At 47.5% G+C, this 15,882-nt stretch overlaps 1 protein-coding gene across 1 annotated transcript; it reads left to right on the top strand.

Moving 5' to 3' along the window:
- The first annotated feature begins 3,267 nt into the window (after positions 1–3,267).
- On the top strand, positions 3,268–14,115 carry CDHR5 (cadherin related family member 5). Its single transcript, XM_058806858.1, has 14 exons — positions 3,268–3,346; positions 3,529–3,704; positions 4,647–4,697; positions 5,031–5,123; positions 5,251–5,349; positions 6,478–6,588; positions 6,951–7,133; positions 7,459–7,549; positions 8,744–8,841; positions 9,170–9,376; positions 9,889–10,005; positions 10,512–10,584; positions 12,516–12,676; positions 13,531–14,115. The coding sequence occupies exons 1-14, from the start codon at positions 3,268–3,270 to the stop codon at positions 14,113–14,115; spliced, it is 2,124 nt and encodes a 707-aa protein (XP_058662841.1).
- Positions 14,116–15,882: the final 1,767 nt, after the last annotated feature.

The following is a 15,882-nucleotide window of genomic DNA, read 5'->3' as shown; positions in this document are numbered from 1 at the left end:
TTTAAACCTTTTGACCCCCCTTTTCCCTGTTCCAACACATAGGGTGGAGCGCCACGCAGACGGGCTCTTCCACAGCGAGCTCAGCAAGATGAACGGCAACGCCTACGTGCAGCAGCTGGTCAAGCACCTGGTGGGCCTCAAGGACAGGTGAGCACCAGCCACACCCACCCTCCTGGGGCAGGGAAGTCTCCAGGACGATGTGGGATCCCTGCCCTGAGGGGCTGCCCATGGAGCTGAGCTGTCCAGCTGCAGAGCTAGCCCTGGCTGCCCAGGATGAAGAGGGGAAGGGGAGGAGTACAGGGCCCTGTAGTGGTGGGAGGAGGGCTGTGCCTCATGGGGAGTCCCACGTGGCTGGGAGGTGCAGCTGCTGTCCCATGTTGTCCCCACACAGGTCCCTGAGGCACTCGGATGGGCTGTTCACTAGTGAGTACAGCAAGATGAGAGGCAACGCCCAGGTTCAGAAATTCATCCAAAACCTCATGGGCCGCAAGCGCAGGTGAGAGGGAACCTCTGGTGTCCCAGTCCCCACCCAGGCTCTCACTGCCACACTGGGCCAGCAGCCCCCACTGAGGCCATGTCTGTGAGCACAGCAGCAGACACAACACAAGCTGCAAGTGCTGCTCTGCAGTGGTGGTGTTACATAATTGGTGGTTTGGGGTTTTTAATTATTACTAATTTTCTTTATCTAAACCAGCTCTCCTGGCCCAGCCAACACAGACATGCAGGGGAGAGAGGGAGTAAACAAACCTGAGGAACTTTGCTTTCTCTGGTTGTACCAGAGCTTTCTGAACACCAGGTAGGTGGGAGGGATTGGTCACCTCTGTGACTCTGAGCCCCACAATACTGAAGCCAAAAGGCTTTTATGAACAGCCATAGAAAAAAAATAGTAAAACCCAGGGAAGTAAAATAATATCTTTTCTTATTAATTTCCTAAGAGTTGTCATTCTGGATTGAAGCAATTATTCATCTCGTTAGGAAATGTGATATAATGGTTAAAATTGAAAGAAAGCCTTTGCTGCACGGTCTGGTTTCAGCTGCTGATTGGAACACACACCTCAGGATGGGTTGTCCCAGCACCTGGACATTGTCTTTTCCTAATGCCCAACAGCTTTCCCTTAGACATCTCACTCTTAAATCACTGTAATTAGGAGGAATAAACTGGTCCTTAGTACCTCTTGTGCCATAATGGAGGAGAAACACCACTGTGCATTTATAGAGGGCCTGGCAGCAGGGAGCCATGATCCCTCTATGGGGACCATGACCTGCTCTTTGGAGTCATCCTGGAATGTCACAAGGTGGCCTCGTCACACTTCCTGCAGTTCATGCTTCCAGAAATAAATTTTTTTCTTTTTTTTTCTTTTTTTTTTTTTTTTTCCTTTTTCTTTTTTTGTCCCTGATTTTTCCCTTTCCACAGCCGCTCGGACAGAGATGCCAGGGAGGCTGCTGCCATTACCAGCCAGTACATTTGTCCCTTCTCTAAGCAGCTGGTTGCAGACATGAAGGAAGATACAGATGATTCTGAATGAAGGTTAAAAGAAAGAAACAGCCAAGGAGACAGCTTTGCACATGTATGGCCTTGAAAATAAACAGGGAAGCTCTTGCTTAGGAACGATTCTTGAGATAGGCAAATAAATAAAAGTAATCCTGTAAAGCAGTCAAAAACCAATGAAACCTTTGAGATTATCCAAGTGAAATGCATGTGGGTGTGTACTGCTGTCAGTAGATGGAGCCTGGGTGAAGCACATCCCTTCCACTCTGTGTTGGCATCTGGCTGCCTGCTGCTGTTCCCAAATAAAAACGGTTAGCTGTGCCTGTGCCTTGGCTGCTCTTTGGGAAACTGGAATAAGGATGGTTCCATTACAAGGTCTTGGATTATTAGGAATGCAGGGGAGGACCATTTTGCCAGGATTCCCCGCATGAAGCATGATGGGACACATGGCTGGGACTGGGGAGTGCCTACAGTGCCGCTGTGCACAGAGGTCAGAATCAGGGCTCCATGTAGCAGGAACAAAGCCAGATGTTAGGCCTTATGGCAAAGAAATGTTCTGAGAGCTACACAACAGAGATACTCACTGTAAAGGTTATTTTCTCTCCATTCTGCCCCTGGACTTGATGGCCCATTTTGTCACAGCCACTGAAGACAAAGCTCCACGAGGAGTAATTTGTTCCCATCACTTAATGAAGTTCATGTACTGTCCCTCTGCCACACAGGCAGATTGCTCCCCTTTGATGGAGCAGCCGCACCAGCTTTCCTGTAAAACCAATGGATTTTGGAGAGCAGCTCTAAAATAAGGATCTTCAGCTGCAATCCTGTGCTGTGCTGTGCAGGCATGCCCAACCCATCCTGCTCCAGCACTTTTCAGTATCTGTGATGGACCTGACACCTGCAAAAGGAGCTGTTCTGACTCAAATGCACACCTAAGCACCATTCCCTTACTGAGGAGCTGAACAAGCCTTGGCAGTTGTTCATTTTAGTCCATAGGAAGTCTCTGCTAGGAAATATTCCCTTTGGAATACTTTTAGAAGGTGTTGACAGCCTGGATTTCAGTAAGCTGCTAATAACCACCTGGCTGAGGCACAGCATTTGAGAACTTCCTGAAATCAGAATGAATTTTAAAAGATCAGTGAGAGCAGAGGTTCCCTGAAAACTTCAGGAAGCTGCTGAGATTCAAATAGTTGAAGATCTCCTGGTGTGGAATGTCCTGGAAGTAGATTCTGGGAAGCATCTCTACAAGGAGCAGCCACCAGTAAAAGGAGATCTGTTTTCCCTACAAACTTGCTGGGCATTCCCTGGACTGCAGGTGAGCCTTTGTCACTGCTGGGATCCACTTGCTCACCTTGTGGAATACAGATCCCACCTCTGGCACATCAGAAACCAAATGTTCCCCCTTTTCTGTGGGAGAGACTGGAGTAAAGAGGCAGTTTCCCAAGTACCAGCCCTTGTCCTGCATGCTCAGCTGGGCAAGGGCTTGGCTCTGTGTTCTGAACTGCTTCAAATATATCCTTGTTGCCACACAGAGTTTAGGATAGGAAAGATCCAGAGAAAAAAGAAGCAGCAAGGATTTATGTGTCATCGTGTTCCATGACTGGTAAATCCTTCAATAAGTCATCCAATGGGGCAAAAAGGCAAAGGTTGAACCACAGCAATCCACAGCCAGCTGGTGTTTCTTGGTGCCATAAAGTAGTGAACACAAACAAGGGCACAGGGCAGAACAGGGAGATCAGCTTAGCTGGGAAAAGGGATTTTTCAGCAACTGGCAGCTCACCATGGCTGTTCCTCAGTGGCTTCTCATGTCTGCACTCTTCCTGCTGCCCCTCTTGGCGCAGATTCCGGCACAGGAGCCAGGTAAGCTCTTTCACATTTCTTTGAGGAATGTCTCCCATGGGAGGGGGTGGCCCTGTTACAGGTGGGAGGTTGCTACGCTGCAAGACCCCTTTACTCTACAGCTTGTGACCACAGCTCTCACCCAGCTCCATCACAATGTGAATCCTTGGGCAATTTTGCATCTTATTTGTGTGTTTTTCCAGGATGTTCTGTCAATAACAGCAACCCAAGTGTTCCTGAAAATAAGTGTCCTCTTGTGGTGGCTGCCATCCACGTGCAGCCAGGTTTCACCCTAACAATTGATCCCAGTTACCCTGATGGCCAATTCTTCACCATTGAGGGTTCTGAGCTGCAGCTGACAAAGTGTGTGGACTATGAGGTAAGCCTTCAGCTGGCAGGCTGTAAGGGTGGGATAGATAATGCTGGGATGCAATGAGTTTCAGTCTGGAGTCTTGGGCTTCCAGGGATTCTTAACCTACTTCTAGAGGAAATAAGTTATTTCAGTTGTGTGAATTTGGGAGCCTACAAAAAAGATAGAGACCATTTTAAAGGGCCTAGAATGACAGGATAAAGGGGACTGACTTCAAACTGCCAGAGTGCAGGGTTAGATGCAATACTGGGAAGAAATTCTTGCCTGTAAGGGGGCTGAGGACCAGGCACAGGTTTCCCAGAGAAGCTGTGGCTGTTCCATCCCTGGAAGTGTCCGAGGCCAGGCTAGATGGGGCTTGGAGAAGCCTGGGCTAGTGAAAGGTGTCCCTGCCCATGGAAGGGGTTGGAATGAGATGAGCTTTAAGTTCCTTTCCAACCCAAATCATTCTGGGATTCTGTCATCTTGTGTGAAGCAGAAAGGCAGTATAAAAGGTCATTGTGTACACTTAGGTGACTACTACCTTATTTTAGCTCCCTGGAGTGCTCTGTATACAGCCACAGGCATCCTTAAGTTCCCTTTCAATATAAAAACCCACTTTTACTTGAGTGAAGAGCAACAACCTGAGTTAACACCCTGCAGGTACTTGCCGCATAGAATGTTTCTGATTTATTCAATTTTAAAAGAAATCTGTTTGAATTCACCTGAGGTGAGACAGAATGGTAGATTAGCTCTGCCAACATCTTACAGGAATTGAAGGGAGTGTGCCTGGCAGATGGGGCTGCTTTGATATCATCATAAACAAGATCCCAGCATTAAGGAAAGAAAGGAGAAAATAAGATAAAGCACAGCAGCGTTTCTGATTCAGCAAAGGATAAATTTGGCTCATTTGCTTTAGCCAGAGGTTGTACTCTTGGGCTGTTTCTACAGTGAGGGGATTTGTTTTTCATGCAGGAAGACCCCCTGCTGCTGCTGTCCCTGACCTGCCAGGACCCTACTGGCCAGGTGAGTGCTCTCCCATGGCTGAGTCCTGGGACAAGGCACTGCAGGCAGCACCTGCTTCCCTCTGCTCTTCCTAATCCTCACACTGGGATGGGCAGATGTCCTTCTCTTTGTGGGCAGACACACTGTTCTCAGAGCCACAGAGGGCACCAAGGCTCTGCCAGTGGGGAGGAGGTGGCAGCAAGCCCACAATCCTGCCCAAGGATGTGGGTTGGCTGCAAATCCCAGCCCCATCTGGCCCCATCCTTACACCATCCCCTCTGGTCACTCTGCAAAGCAGGATCAGCCCCAACAGTCTATTTTTGTCTTTGATTCTTTGATTTGCCCATTCTGCAGAGCGATTCCTTGCAAATGCTAGTCACCATTCTGAACGAGAACGACAACTCCCCCATGTTTCCACAGCCAAATGTCACCAGGCAAATCCCAGAGGTAAGAGCTTTTGGGAAGGGAAGAGAGCACTGCTCATTGAATGCTGTGGGACTGAGGAAGGGTCAGCAGGGAGAGGACTTCAATCCATTTCACACAAACAATAACTACAACAATGTTTTTTTTTCAGGATACAGAAGTGGACACAGTCATTGTAGCCCGTGAAGAAGTAACTGCTGCTGATGCTGACCTGGACACCATCTACTATGAACTCACCACTACAGCGCAGGTGAGCAGCTCTGGGGACAAACAGTAGCTCTGAAGAAAAGCCCCAGCTTTGAGGAGAAGGTCACTACATTTAACTCACTCAACCTTTACAAAACTCAAACATTGATTTGGTTAGCAGAACAGAGCCATCAATGTTGCAGGTATTAAATTCTTTTATGGCTCACACTTTTAATGCACTGTACAGATTAAACTTTCATCTAGGATGTTCAGAGCTGTAATGATTCAGGGAAGTCTTGTTGGCATGATCTGTAAACATATCAAGAGACCTTTGTACCTCAGGGAGCTCAGAATTGCACTGAGTCTGATGGGGAAAGCAGTCCTTGCCCTAGCTGCTAACAGCAGCACAGGAAATGCATTGTGCACACAGTTAAACCAATGCCAGCCTGCAGAGCAAGGGCTGACTGTAAACTAAAATCAAGAGAAAATTCAAGAGAAAAACCAAATGTATGTTTGCATTTTTGAAAAGTGTTGTGGAGAGAGCAGACCATGCTTCTGTTACCTCTATATCCCCAGGGAATTTAAGTTTCTGTGAACAGAAACCGCCAGTTTTTCAGCTCTGGGATCAGACTTTGCATTCACATTGGTGTAAATTCAGAGGGATTTAGAAATTCAGAGGCATAAGATTAAAGGAGAACCAAAGCAAGTGCAGAAGATTATAGAGTAAAATGCAATGCATGACACTTCAACTCAGCTTTACAGTTTCTTTCAGTCCAGCTCTATTAGGCTAAGGCAGGTGATCCTGCCAGCTCTCAAAGAGCCATCTTTGACCTTTTTTGTGCATGGAAGTGAGATTGTTGGCTATTAGGGACCTAAAACCAAGGATTGTTGGCAACTTGCTAAATATAGGAAATAAATGAGGTGATAGATTTAATCCAGAAGCTGCTGAGCAGGTGGGCAGTCAAAGCAGGTGTTCTGTGAGAGGAAATTCATGAGAACAAACCTTTCTGACAATCCAGGCAACTCCAGAGTGCAGTGCCAAAAATTAAGTAGATCAGACATTCCTACAGTGCCCCTTATCCAGGTCCCCAGGATTAAAGGTCCAGTTGGGATGACAAAGACAGCAATGAGCAGGATTTGGAACGTGTCTGTAATTGAGTCTGCTATAGGATTTTTCCTTTTCCCTTGCCAGAACACAGACGGTTATTTTGCCATAAGAGGAGTTAATAACCCGGAAATTTATTTACAAACAGCATTGGACTATGACAAATTTAATTCGACAACGTTGCTCTTGTATGCAAGGGTAAGTGGCTTGGGAAGAACAGAATGCCTTGTTTGCAAGGTCCCTCTTACCTGAAGGAGGAGTCTGGATGGGACATCTCTGGGATAACAGCAGAGAGGGTGGAGACTGGAGGGGGGTGCATTTGGAGAAGTCTTTCCCTCTCCATAGTTCCAGTGACAGACCTGCAGTCAGCAGAACAACATAACCCACTTTTGTCAGCAGAACAAGATAACCTACTCCTTTAGTTACTCTCACATAAATTTCTAATTAAACAGAATGGAGTGACAAAAGCTAAAGGGCCCCAGTCCACTGCTTTTGGCAGATGGGCCCTTGTTGTGGCGGTGAAACTTGTGTCTCACGAGTGTGCTTTGCCTTGGGGGCAGGACAGGCCTGTGACCAGCCCTGAGCCCAACGGAACCAACACGGCCACTGCAACAATAACCATCGCCATCAAGCAGAGTGACACCCGGGCACCCTGGTTCCTGCCCTGCACCCAGCTCCACAACGACAGCAGCGTCTGCATCAGCAGCCCCTACTCCGGCAGAGTGAACATCTCCGAGATGTCGGTGAGCAGGAGGGCTCAGACAGTGCCCCTGAACCATTTCCATGAACCTGTGCTGGTCTCCAGTATAATGCAGATGATTCAGCAGGACAGGAAGCCTTCATCATCCCCCATCCCAAGCAGCACTGCTTGTCTCTGCTCCTACAGCAGAGGAGAGGCAAGAGCTGGAACACCAGCTCAAGGCTGTCTCACCTCCACCCTGTCACAGACACCTCCCAGCAATAAATCCCATTCTGTCCAGGCAGAGCCATGGGATCTGCTCTGGGCTGGGAGAGCTCCAGTTGCTATCTGGTCCTTGTGGTGTGTGAATGTTTGCCTTGCTGTTGCAGACAGACCCGCTCCTCCTGGAGCCAGGACCCATCTATGCTGTCGACCCTGACTACACCATCAGCGACAGGATCGTGTACAGGATTGTTGGGGGTGAGTAGACCTTGTCACCTTCCACAAGGAACATTGCTCATGTCTCCTGTGGTACCTGCCAAGAGAGAGGGCCTGGGATTTGCCCCTCTCTTTCTGCCACAGAAATATAACTAGAGCCACAGAACGCTGTTGATAAATAGAAGAAACAGACTCTACAGAGAGGAAGGAAAAAAAGAATTACAGTCCCACAAATCAATCTCAATGAAATCTGTTTCAAAAAGATTTTGTTTTTTTGTGAGATGAGACATGTTTTATGTTTAAGCTTTTAGCTGTCATTTTGTCAATCTGGTCATGCTACTCTCATGCTACTTTTATTACAGTCTTTGAGCTGTACCTAAAATTCCCACATTATGAGCCTAATTTCTATTCATTGCCCAGAATTATGTTTTTATTCCCGAGCACATTGTCACATTGTCATCTGCCCTGTTTTAGTCTTGATTCCAAAAGAATCAAGGCAAAGGTCATATTGGTCAAATGAAGTTCCTCTCCCTTTTACCTATTATGCCTTATGGCAGCACAGTTGTGAATATCCTCCTAGTGCCAAATGTATTAAAGAACATTAAAAGAACATTAAATTCCACTGGCATTTGGATGGAGCGTGGCCTCCCTCCCCACAGTCAGTGAATCAGATCCCTGTCAACAGAGAGCCCACAGTGTCTCAGGGTGAGGAAGAGAACTAAAAATTCTGCTTATCTTACAACATGTATCCAACATAGGTACTTTTATGATTCCCACACAGATGTAGGAATCTGCTTTCTACCTGTACATAAATCCAAGGTTTGTGTCTAGACTCCCTTTGTAACCAGTAGAGAGAAATAAGCATTCCCAGAGCAGACTGGGAACTGGATGGAGATTTTCAGTCCTCAAATTGCACCAGAGGCTCTGGGCATTTATCATACTTTAGACAGACAGTCTGTGGGCCTAGCTACTGGAAATGCAAAGCTTTGTTGTTCTGCCTCATTTAATTGGGTTCACACATATCTAATGTGTCCCTCTGCATCCCTGGCCATCACTCCCAGTCTTTGGAGCAGCCAGGCAGGCAAGGAAAACAGCATTTTAACTTGGGTAAATGGTATTTACCCAAGGAAAATTCCTTGAGGATGTTTTTACTAAGATGTGGAAGAATGAGTCTGTGAGCTCCAGGTCACTTTATGAAGGAATCTGATGGTTGAATTGTCTTTGCATTTTCTCTAGGGAATACAAATGAAGTGTTCTTAGTGGATGCAGACACAGGGAATCTAACCATGAACAAAATAGTGACTTCCCCAGATTCCTTTCTGTTGCAAGTTATGGTAAGTGATGACATTACAGCCACCCACCCAGCACAGCTAGATTTCCAGGAAGCAGCAGCCTGGCTGTGACAGGAGTCAGTGACCTCAAAAATAACTCAGTTACTCCCTTTCTTTTGAAGGGCCCAGTGTTTGACCTGTTGGTTGGTCCTGCACCAACCCAAAAGCAAGTCTCCTGCAGCAGTTGAGAGTTTCCCCTCAGGTGTGGGTGGTGACAGCAAAGGAAATTCACCCTGGGCACATTCTGCTGAGTTGATGAAGGCTTCAGACTGAGCCTGTCTTTTCATGTTTCATCGGGGCAGAAGTCTGGCATATCTCTCTCTCTTTCCAGGCCACCCAGGTCAGCAATGTAAGGAAATACTCTGTAGCCACTGTGGAGATCAAGGTCGTTACTAAAAGCAACTTTCCACCCTACTTTGAGAAAGGGGTCTACAATGGGACGGTGTTTGTTGGGCTGCCCCAGAGAAGCTTCGTCTACCAAGATGAAGATCCTTCCACCCCCCTGGTGATAACAGCAATGGATGAGGATTTCCCTGATGTAAGAAACTGCTCTGTGTTCTGTCTCACTGCTTCAGGCTTAAAGCAGGATCAGGAAACACGAGGGAGGGGAGGAGTGGAGACGCAAACACATGTTGTCCTCTAGTGTTCCATGTTATATTCCCTTGGAAATTGCACAGATACCAGGACCACTTATGGTGTGATGTCATGGGAAGAAGCTGCTGGACTCCCCTCTTCCAAAGCCAGTCCCACACACATCACTTGCATAGGCGTGTTCTGCTTGGGCAAGTACTAAAATTGCCAACACAAATGGGATTAAGACTTGGGATTTTTACTTTTTTTAATGTTTTTGTGATATGTTCTTGGCCTCTGAGCAACAGGGTGAATGCAGTTGAGTTCAGCCTTTCTCACCTGTTCAGCCCAGGTTTATTTGTTACGCTCCAGACCAGCTCGTACCTCAGGTGTTTTGGACAGATCCTGCCTAGGGGTTGTTGGGAAGATGCATGTGAGGCACAGCTGGTTTGATCACCCACTCTCTCTCTGGCCTTTCAGAAAGTCAACCCCAACATCGAGTACTACCTCAAAAACAGCACCGATTTCATCGCAACCAGGGATGGGCTCATCCTGACCAACAAGGTGCTGGAGTCCCCAGGAACTGTGACCATCCAGGTAGGGCACCTTTCTTGGGTATTTTGTCAGGAGTGTGGAAAGGGGGAATCCAAATCCTCTTTTTGCTTGGGTCAAAGAAGCAGTCAATAACTTTAGACTTGTAAGAAGCTGGATGTTCCCTTTGTCCACGTGGCTGCCTAAGGCTTGCCTGGCACTGTGCCATGTCCTGTGGGGCTGTCTGAACCAGCCTGGCCCCAGCATTGCTAGGTTTCACAGGCAGGCACAGAGAGGTGCCAGCACCTACTGCTCCTGCCCCACACTGCCTCAGAACCTGTGCTCTGCACTGTGCTGGAGCTGAACACAGAGCAGGGACATGGTTCAGCTCATCCCAGGGCAGGGAATCTTCAGAGCTCTTGTTCCCCTATGACCAGGCTGTCCAGCCACAGTGAACAGCTGTGGTGGCAACAGGGACAATGTACTTTTCCCTTAAAGGGCCCCCCACAGATCTTGAGAGTGAGCTGGAGATCTGGAAGTCCCTAAGCCATCTCTTTCCCATGTTCCCATAGGCTGTTGGAAAAGATGTGTTGAGCCTGCAGGAGGCAAGCACCATAATTGTGGTGGAGGTCATCCTTGCCACAGGTAGGCTGGGGGAAGGGTCTCTGGTTTTTACTCTGGGGAGTCTTTTCTATTTCTGTGGCAAATTGGCCATGGTGGGTCACCTTCTGAGGTCTGTGGGCCAGGGCTAGGCCAACCCCAACCCTACAGGAGGTTCTGTGGTGGCTTTAAGAGGGAAAACACCCCAACAACATTCTCACAGCATAGTCACCACATGCCTTGAAAAGCCTCCTGAGACTTTAGTGGTGCTGTATATTGGAGTGTCTTTTCTTGTTGTTCCAAATCTAAAACTGGGATTGGTTCATGCTGGGAAATAACCCAGGATGTCTTTTTAACCACACAGAGAAAACTGCAATGTTCTTGCCTGTCTGAGGCAGAACAGAAGGCAGCTGGCACACCCCAAAGCCAGGCTTGCCCATGAGCCAAGGCTTTTCTACTCAGGTCAGGGTCTTTTATACCAGAATTTTATGGTCTTACAGGAGAAACAGCCCATGAGTAATAAGAGAGACATGAGGCTTCATAGATAACCCTCTGGCTACTGTTTAACCTTGTCAATGCGAAAACAGCTCACACTTCCATACTGCTGAGAAATGACTCTTACATTGGTCTTATAAATAAATTAGGATTGCAGTTCATGAAACTTCTTATGCTCTGAGTTAAGCTGAACCAATTGCAATGAATTTTTTATCTCAGAATAGGCAGACAATGCCCACACTCCACTGGATTCTTCACATTGATGTGTGAGTGAAGTTCTATCACTTCACCCTCTGATCACCACCATTGTGGGGTGGGAAAAACAAGTGGGTTCCTGGGTGTAAGTTTGGATTCCCTAAAGGCAGTGCTGCATCATAGCTAAAAACCACTGAGTCCCCATTTAAGGGCACAGCCCAGCATAAAACTAATCCATGTGTGAGCTCACAGAGTTACAAATGCTCCAAGCATGCACCAACACTTCAGAGCAACTTTGAAATTTTGCCCTTGCTGCTTAAGCCACACCAAGCAATAGTGCTGTTGAATATGCAGAATTACACAGCTCTGAGACTCTCTGTGGGCTGCAGCTCCCCAGGAGACAGGACTAAGCAGCAAAAATTCCCTGAAGTCCTAAATCCTTGCTAAGGTGTTAATGATAAACTGAGGGCGGAATCACATGCAGAAGGAATACTCCAATTCCATTGTAATAAACAGATCAGCAGGAGAACAAAACCTTGTTTCAGTAATCATTAATGAGAGTCCTTTACATACAAAATGAAACTGGAAAATTTAAAGAATCCCACCACCAGCAAGCAAAGCTGAGAATGGTACTGTCTTTCCACTCTGGTGTCAATCTCTGTACAAACATCTGACACTTACCAGTGGCTGGAAGCAGAAGCTGCTCCTGAGCAGACTGGGCAATATTGCTACAGCTACAAAAGGGCAAGAAAGGTTTTATTGTCCTGAGGACTTTCTAATGCTTTTGCTGGTTTTTGTTTCTTATTTTGATGTGCTCATCTGTATTGGAGAGGATGTTCCAGATGAAAGGAGGCTTTGCATTTTCACACACAGACATACAGTCAAACCTTATTTTTGCATTCTGGTGTAAAAGGGTGAAGTGGGAAAGTCAAAGAACTAAATAACTACTCCATGTAGCATCAGCTTGCCTGATGCAGTCAGGTATTTATTAACTTAGTTAAATCACAGGGTAAAAGTCACTGTCTTGTAAATGGCTGCTATTTCCACTTCATGGAATTTATTGGAAATGACAATATTCTGTGTAATTAAGAAAGAAGCCCCCTGCTGTTAGGACAACAAAAAAAGATTTTCTGTGATATCAGATATATGATTGTCACATTCTGAAGCACAGGATGCTTCCTTGCCTTTCAAAAATTGATTGGAGCTTCTCCCACAGTGAAGGGTTTTGTTGGAAAATGCTGCCTGCTAGTTTTAGGCTTTGTAACACTGCTTTGTTTTCCTCACAGCTGTAACCCCCTCTGACAAGATGTACTCTGCTCAGGACATGGCTGTCTTGGGGGGCACATTAGCAGCACTGCTGTTAATTGCCTTGGTCTTCCTTGGAGTGCTGATATGGAAATCCAGTAGATGGCACAGAAAACCTTTCAAATACCTGGTGAAGGAAAAGGTAAGTGCCTTGTTTCTACCTGAACTTCTAATAATTAGGAAGTGGGATCTGAGGAAGCTTTGAAGTATGGATGGGCTGCCCAAGTACCACACATTTGTGTGAAGGTGGTGAATCACTCCCAAGACAGTCTGCAGAGGTAGCACCACTTTGGTGGTGTTTGCTGCTATTCCTTCTGCCTCTGAGACAGGAGCTGTGTGGTGGATGATTAGCAGACATGGTAAGGAGAGCACCACAGCTCCATGGAGCACAAAATCTAGAGTAAAAGTGGCACACATCAGGGGTGGTCTCTGAAAAACCCCTGTCTGAGGTATAAACCACAGTTCATCCTCCATAGTCAAAGGAGAGGAGAGTCCCTTCATATCTAATCTCAAAGCCTGAGCTCAGACACTTGTCTGCCCCTGGGGTATTTAATTTTGGACCTCTCAGGTCTCTGGCAGGTTGGTCACTGCAAGTTTAGAGTGTAGTTTTTCTGACCAGCTGTTGGTCTGTGCCATAGGCTGGGGCTGCCAGGAGCCTAGGCCTGAGTGCAGAACACATAGCTCAGGTGGGTAACAAAAGTCCTTCACCCTGAGTGAGGGAAATCCCACTGCAGAATGGGCTGGGTACAAACCACCACGTGTGTGGTGCTGGTGCTCAGCCCTCCTGGAGAGCTTATCTGAGAAAACTCCAGAAATGGAACCAATAAAAAATGTCTCTTCCAGGGATCTGCAGCTTTCCCTGGCTTCAAATAGGTCTAACTACAAACCAAGATGAACTTTCTTGAGCAGGAGCTCAGTCACTGCAATCACCCCTTCCCTCCTGCCTCCCATTTCTTTTCCTGTCCCTGCAGTCACAATTTGTCTCTCCTCCTGTAGCTTTCCAAGGAAATCTCTGGGGGTCACCAGAACAACTATTACCAGGAAGATGAACAGCCATATGTGAGCACTAAGCAGCGTGAGTCAGAAAGCAGCAGTGTCCAGACAGAGAGTCCTGTGCCAGAGCTGCCAGCACTTGCCTCACACTTCTCCAGTGCAGAGGAAACAGAGAGTCTCCCAAAGGGCTCCATAGCTTCCACTGTCATCTTGGAAGAGGAAGAGGAAGAGGAAGAGGAAGAAAAGGAAGAAGAGGCTGGACAGGAGAAAGAAGTGAAGTCAATCCTCAAAACAGACAGGCACGTGGCAGATGATGGCTACAAAGCTGTGTGGTTTAAGACTGATGTGGACCCCGAAGCTGGAGAGAGGGTTGAAGTGATTGAGGACAATGCAGCAGATGATGATAATGATGATGATGACAGTGACCAAGGTTTGCAGAAGAATGAAGAGGAAGAAGGTTCTGGCACAGATGGTCACCACCAAGGGCTAGGAGTGTCCTTTTCCTCAGAGAACTCATCACTCCCAGCAGTAGAGGTGACAGTCAGCATGTCTCACACAGGTGCAGGGACAGATGACACTGAGATGTAAAGGAAATAGGGTACACACCCCCAAAAATGGGACAATTTCAGCTCCTTCGCTGACGTGAAACCCATCTTTCTGCTCAGGGGGAAAACTGGAATGCAGAGGGGTGAGGTTATCTGTCCTGCTTGTCTGAATGCAGCAAATAAGGCCAGAAGAGATTACAGCTAATTTAACCCTTTAGTGAGAGCTTGGAATATCACTTAGGATTTTCAGGGGAAGCAATTCATCTTTCCACCTTCCTGCCTGTTCCCCCTGGGTCCCTTGGCACAGCCTTCCCTAAACTGGCTGCAGGTTCAGCAGAGCTGAGCTGACCTGGCTTGGCAGCAGCCAGCCCAGCTCACAGGAGCAGTCAAGTTGCACAGTCCAGTGTTGTTTGGCTCTTCTCTTTAGGGTGGTGCAGCAGGGTGTCAGCAAGTCCCTCCAAGCCTGCAGGTGCTCCTGTGACTATGCAGGAGCTGACTTCAGGGCTTGGCTCTGCTCTGTTCTCCCAGCACAAACATCTGGAATGTGCCACCAGGCCCTTGTCCTGCCAGCAGGAGGTTCCACGCCCAGGACCTGCTGTTTCCTTTGTCACTGGTAAACATGGACTGATCACATGAAGGACTTTGTCATCAATTTTCTATGTCATAAACCCATTAATTGTGCAGTACTTTAGCTGTCCATCTGTTATCTGTCAGCCAAAGAGCTCCTGAGATATTGTCTTCAAGTGCCAAGTCAGCACTCTGCTTCCAGCTATCAGAAGGAAGGAAATATTTGATGCTCTTGTCTAGGTTTGCATCTCCCATCAAACAATCTCTTCCCCAGCTGGCAGCCAAAAGCTGGGCTGGTTTCCACCAGCTCATAGCATGGCTGTGTGCATTTGCATCTTCTGATCATCAGCACAAGATTTATGCTGCTCCTGGAGAAAGAAACAAAAGAGTGACTGCTGGGATCTGCAGGAACATCAGAGCACATGTGATCCCAAGGGAGGCTTTTATCCTCTTGGGCCAAACATGTCCCTGTCCCAGTGTTTCCATGCTCACTCCTGCTCTCCTCTCTCTGAGGAATGCTGCCCTGGCCTCCTGGACACTGTGTTTGTGCTGCAGATCAAGCCCAGGACCTGGGAAGCTTTCCTTCTTCCTGCAGCAAAGCTGTTTGCCCAGGAATTGCTGTGTGGTAATTGAGGGTGGGGAGTGGAGCCAGTGTTTGCCATATGAAGAATCCCTCCAGCATCTTTGGGATATCTCCAGGAAGCATTTTCCACAGGATTATGAGAACTCTCTGGCAGCTGCTCACTGCTAACCCAACACCTCTGGCCACCAGCAAGGCTGAGGAGGAGCCTGCCCCCTGTGGGAGGGTTGCTGATGTGGGGAGAAGCTGTAGTGCTTCTCTCCTGCTCCGTTTCCTTGGTGGCTGTGCTGTGTGTGGTCCATTCCTGTCAGCGCTCTGCTGTCTGTCTGCATTCCCTCTGCTGCTGGGTACTCTGGATTTCTGCTGGCACACTGATTTATGAGCTCCCTACGACTGCAATCTGTGTTCAGCTCTTGGTGCTTTCCTTCCCCTCACCAGTGTGCTTCCCATGCTGTTGGAATGGGACTGGTCCCATCAAAACAGTCTTTGTTTTCTCTCAGGGCTCATCAGTGCATACAGCCACAGGTTTTAGTGTTTTTCAGGGTTATAGGTCCTTAATTTCAAAGGAGATGATGTTTGGTAAATATTGTGTCTGTGGAAGTGGTGGTTGTTGTGAGGAGAAGCACAAAACACAATAATAAAACTTGGCAGCAGGCAGAGCTC

The sequence above is a fragment of the Ammospiza caudacuta genome, chromosome 6 (assembly GCF_027887145.1).
Source record: "Ammospiza caudacuta isolate bAmmCau1 chromosome 6, bAmmCau1.pri, whole genome shotgun sequence".
Lineage (NCBI taxonomy): Eukaryota > Metazoa > Chordata > Aves > Passeriformes > Passerellidae > Ammospiza > Ammospiza caudacuta.
This window is presented reverse-complemented; position numbering and strand designations above follow the sequence as displayed.

What these genes read in the sequence shown, in the direction of transcription:
- CDHR5 (XM_058806858.1), top strand. Translation starts at nt 3,268, where the DNA reads ATGGCTGTTCCTCAGTGGCTTCTCATGTCTGCACTCTTCCTGCTGCCC. An exon ending in CAAAGTGTGTGGACTATGAG is followed by an intron (nt 3,705 to 4,646) that starts GTAAGCCTTCAG and finishes TTTTTCATGCAG; the next exon opens with GAAGACCCCCTGCTGCTGCT. An exon ending in GGAGGTCATCCTTGCCACAG is followed by an intron (nt 10,585 to 12,515) that starts GTAGGCTGGGGG and finishes TTTTCCTCACAG; the next exon opens with CTGTAACCCCCTCTGACAAG.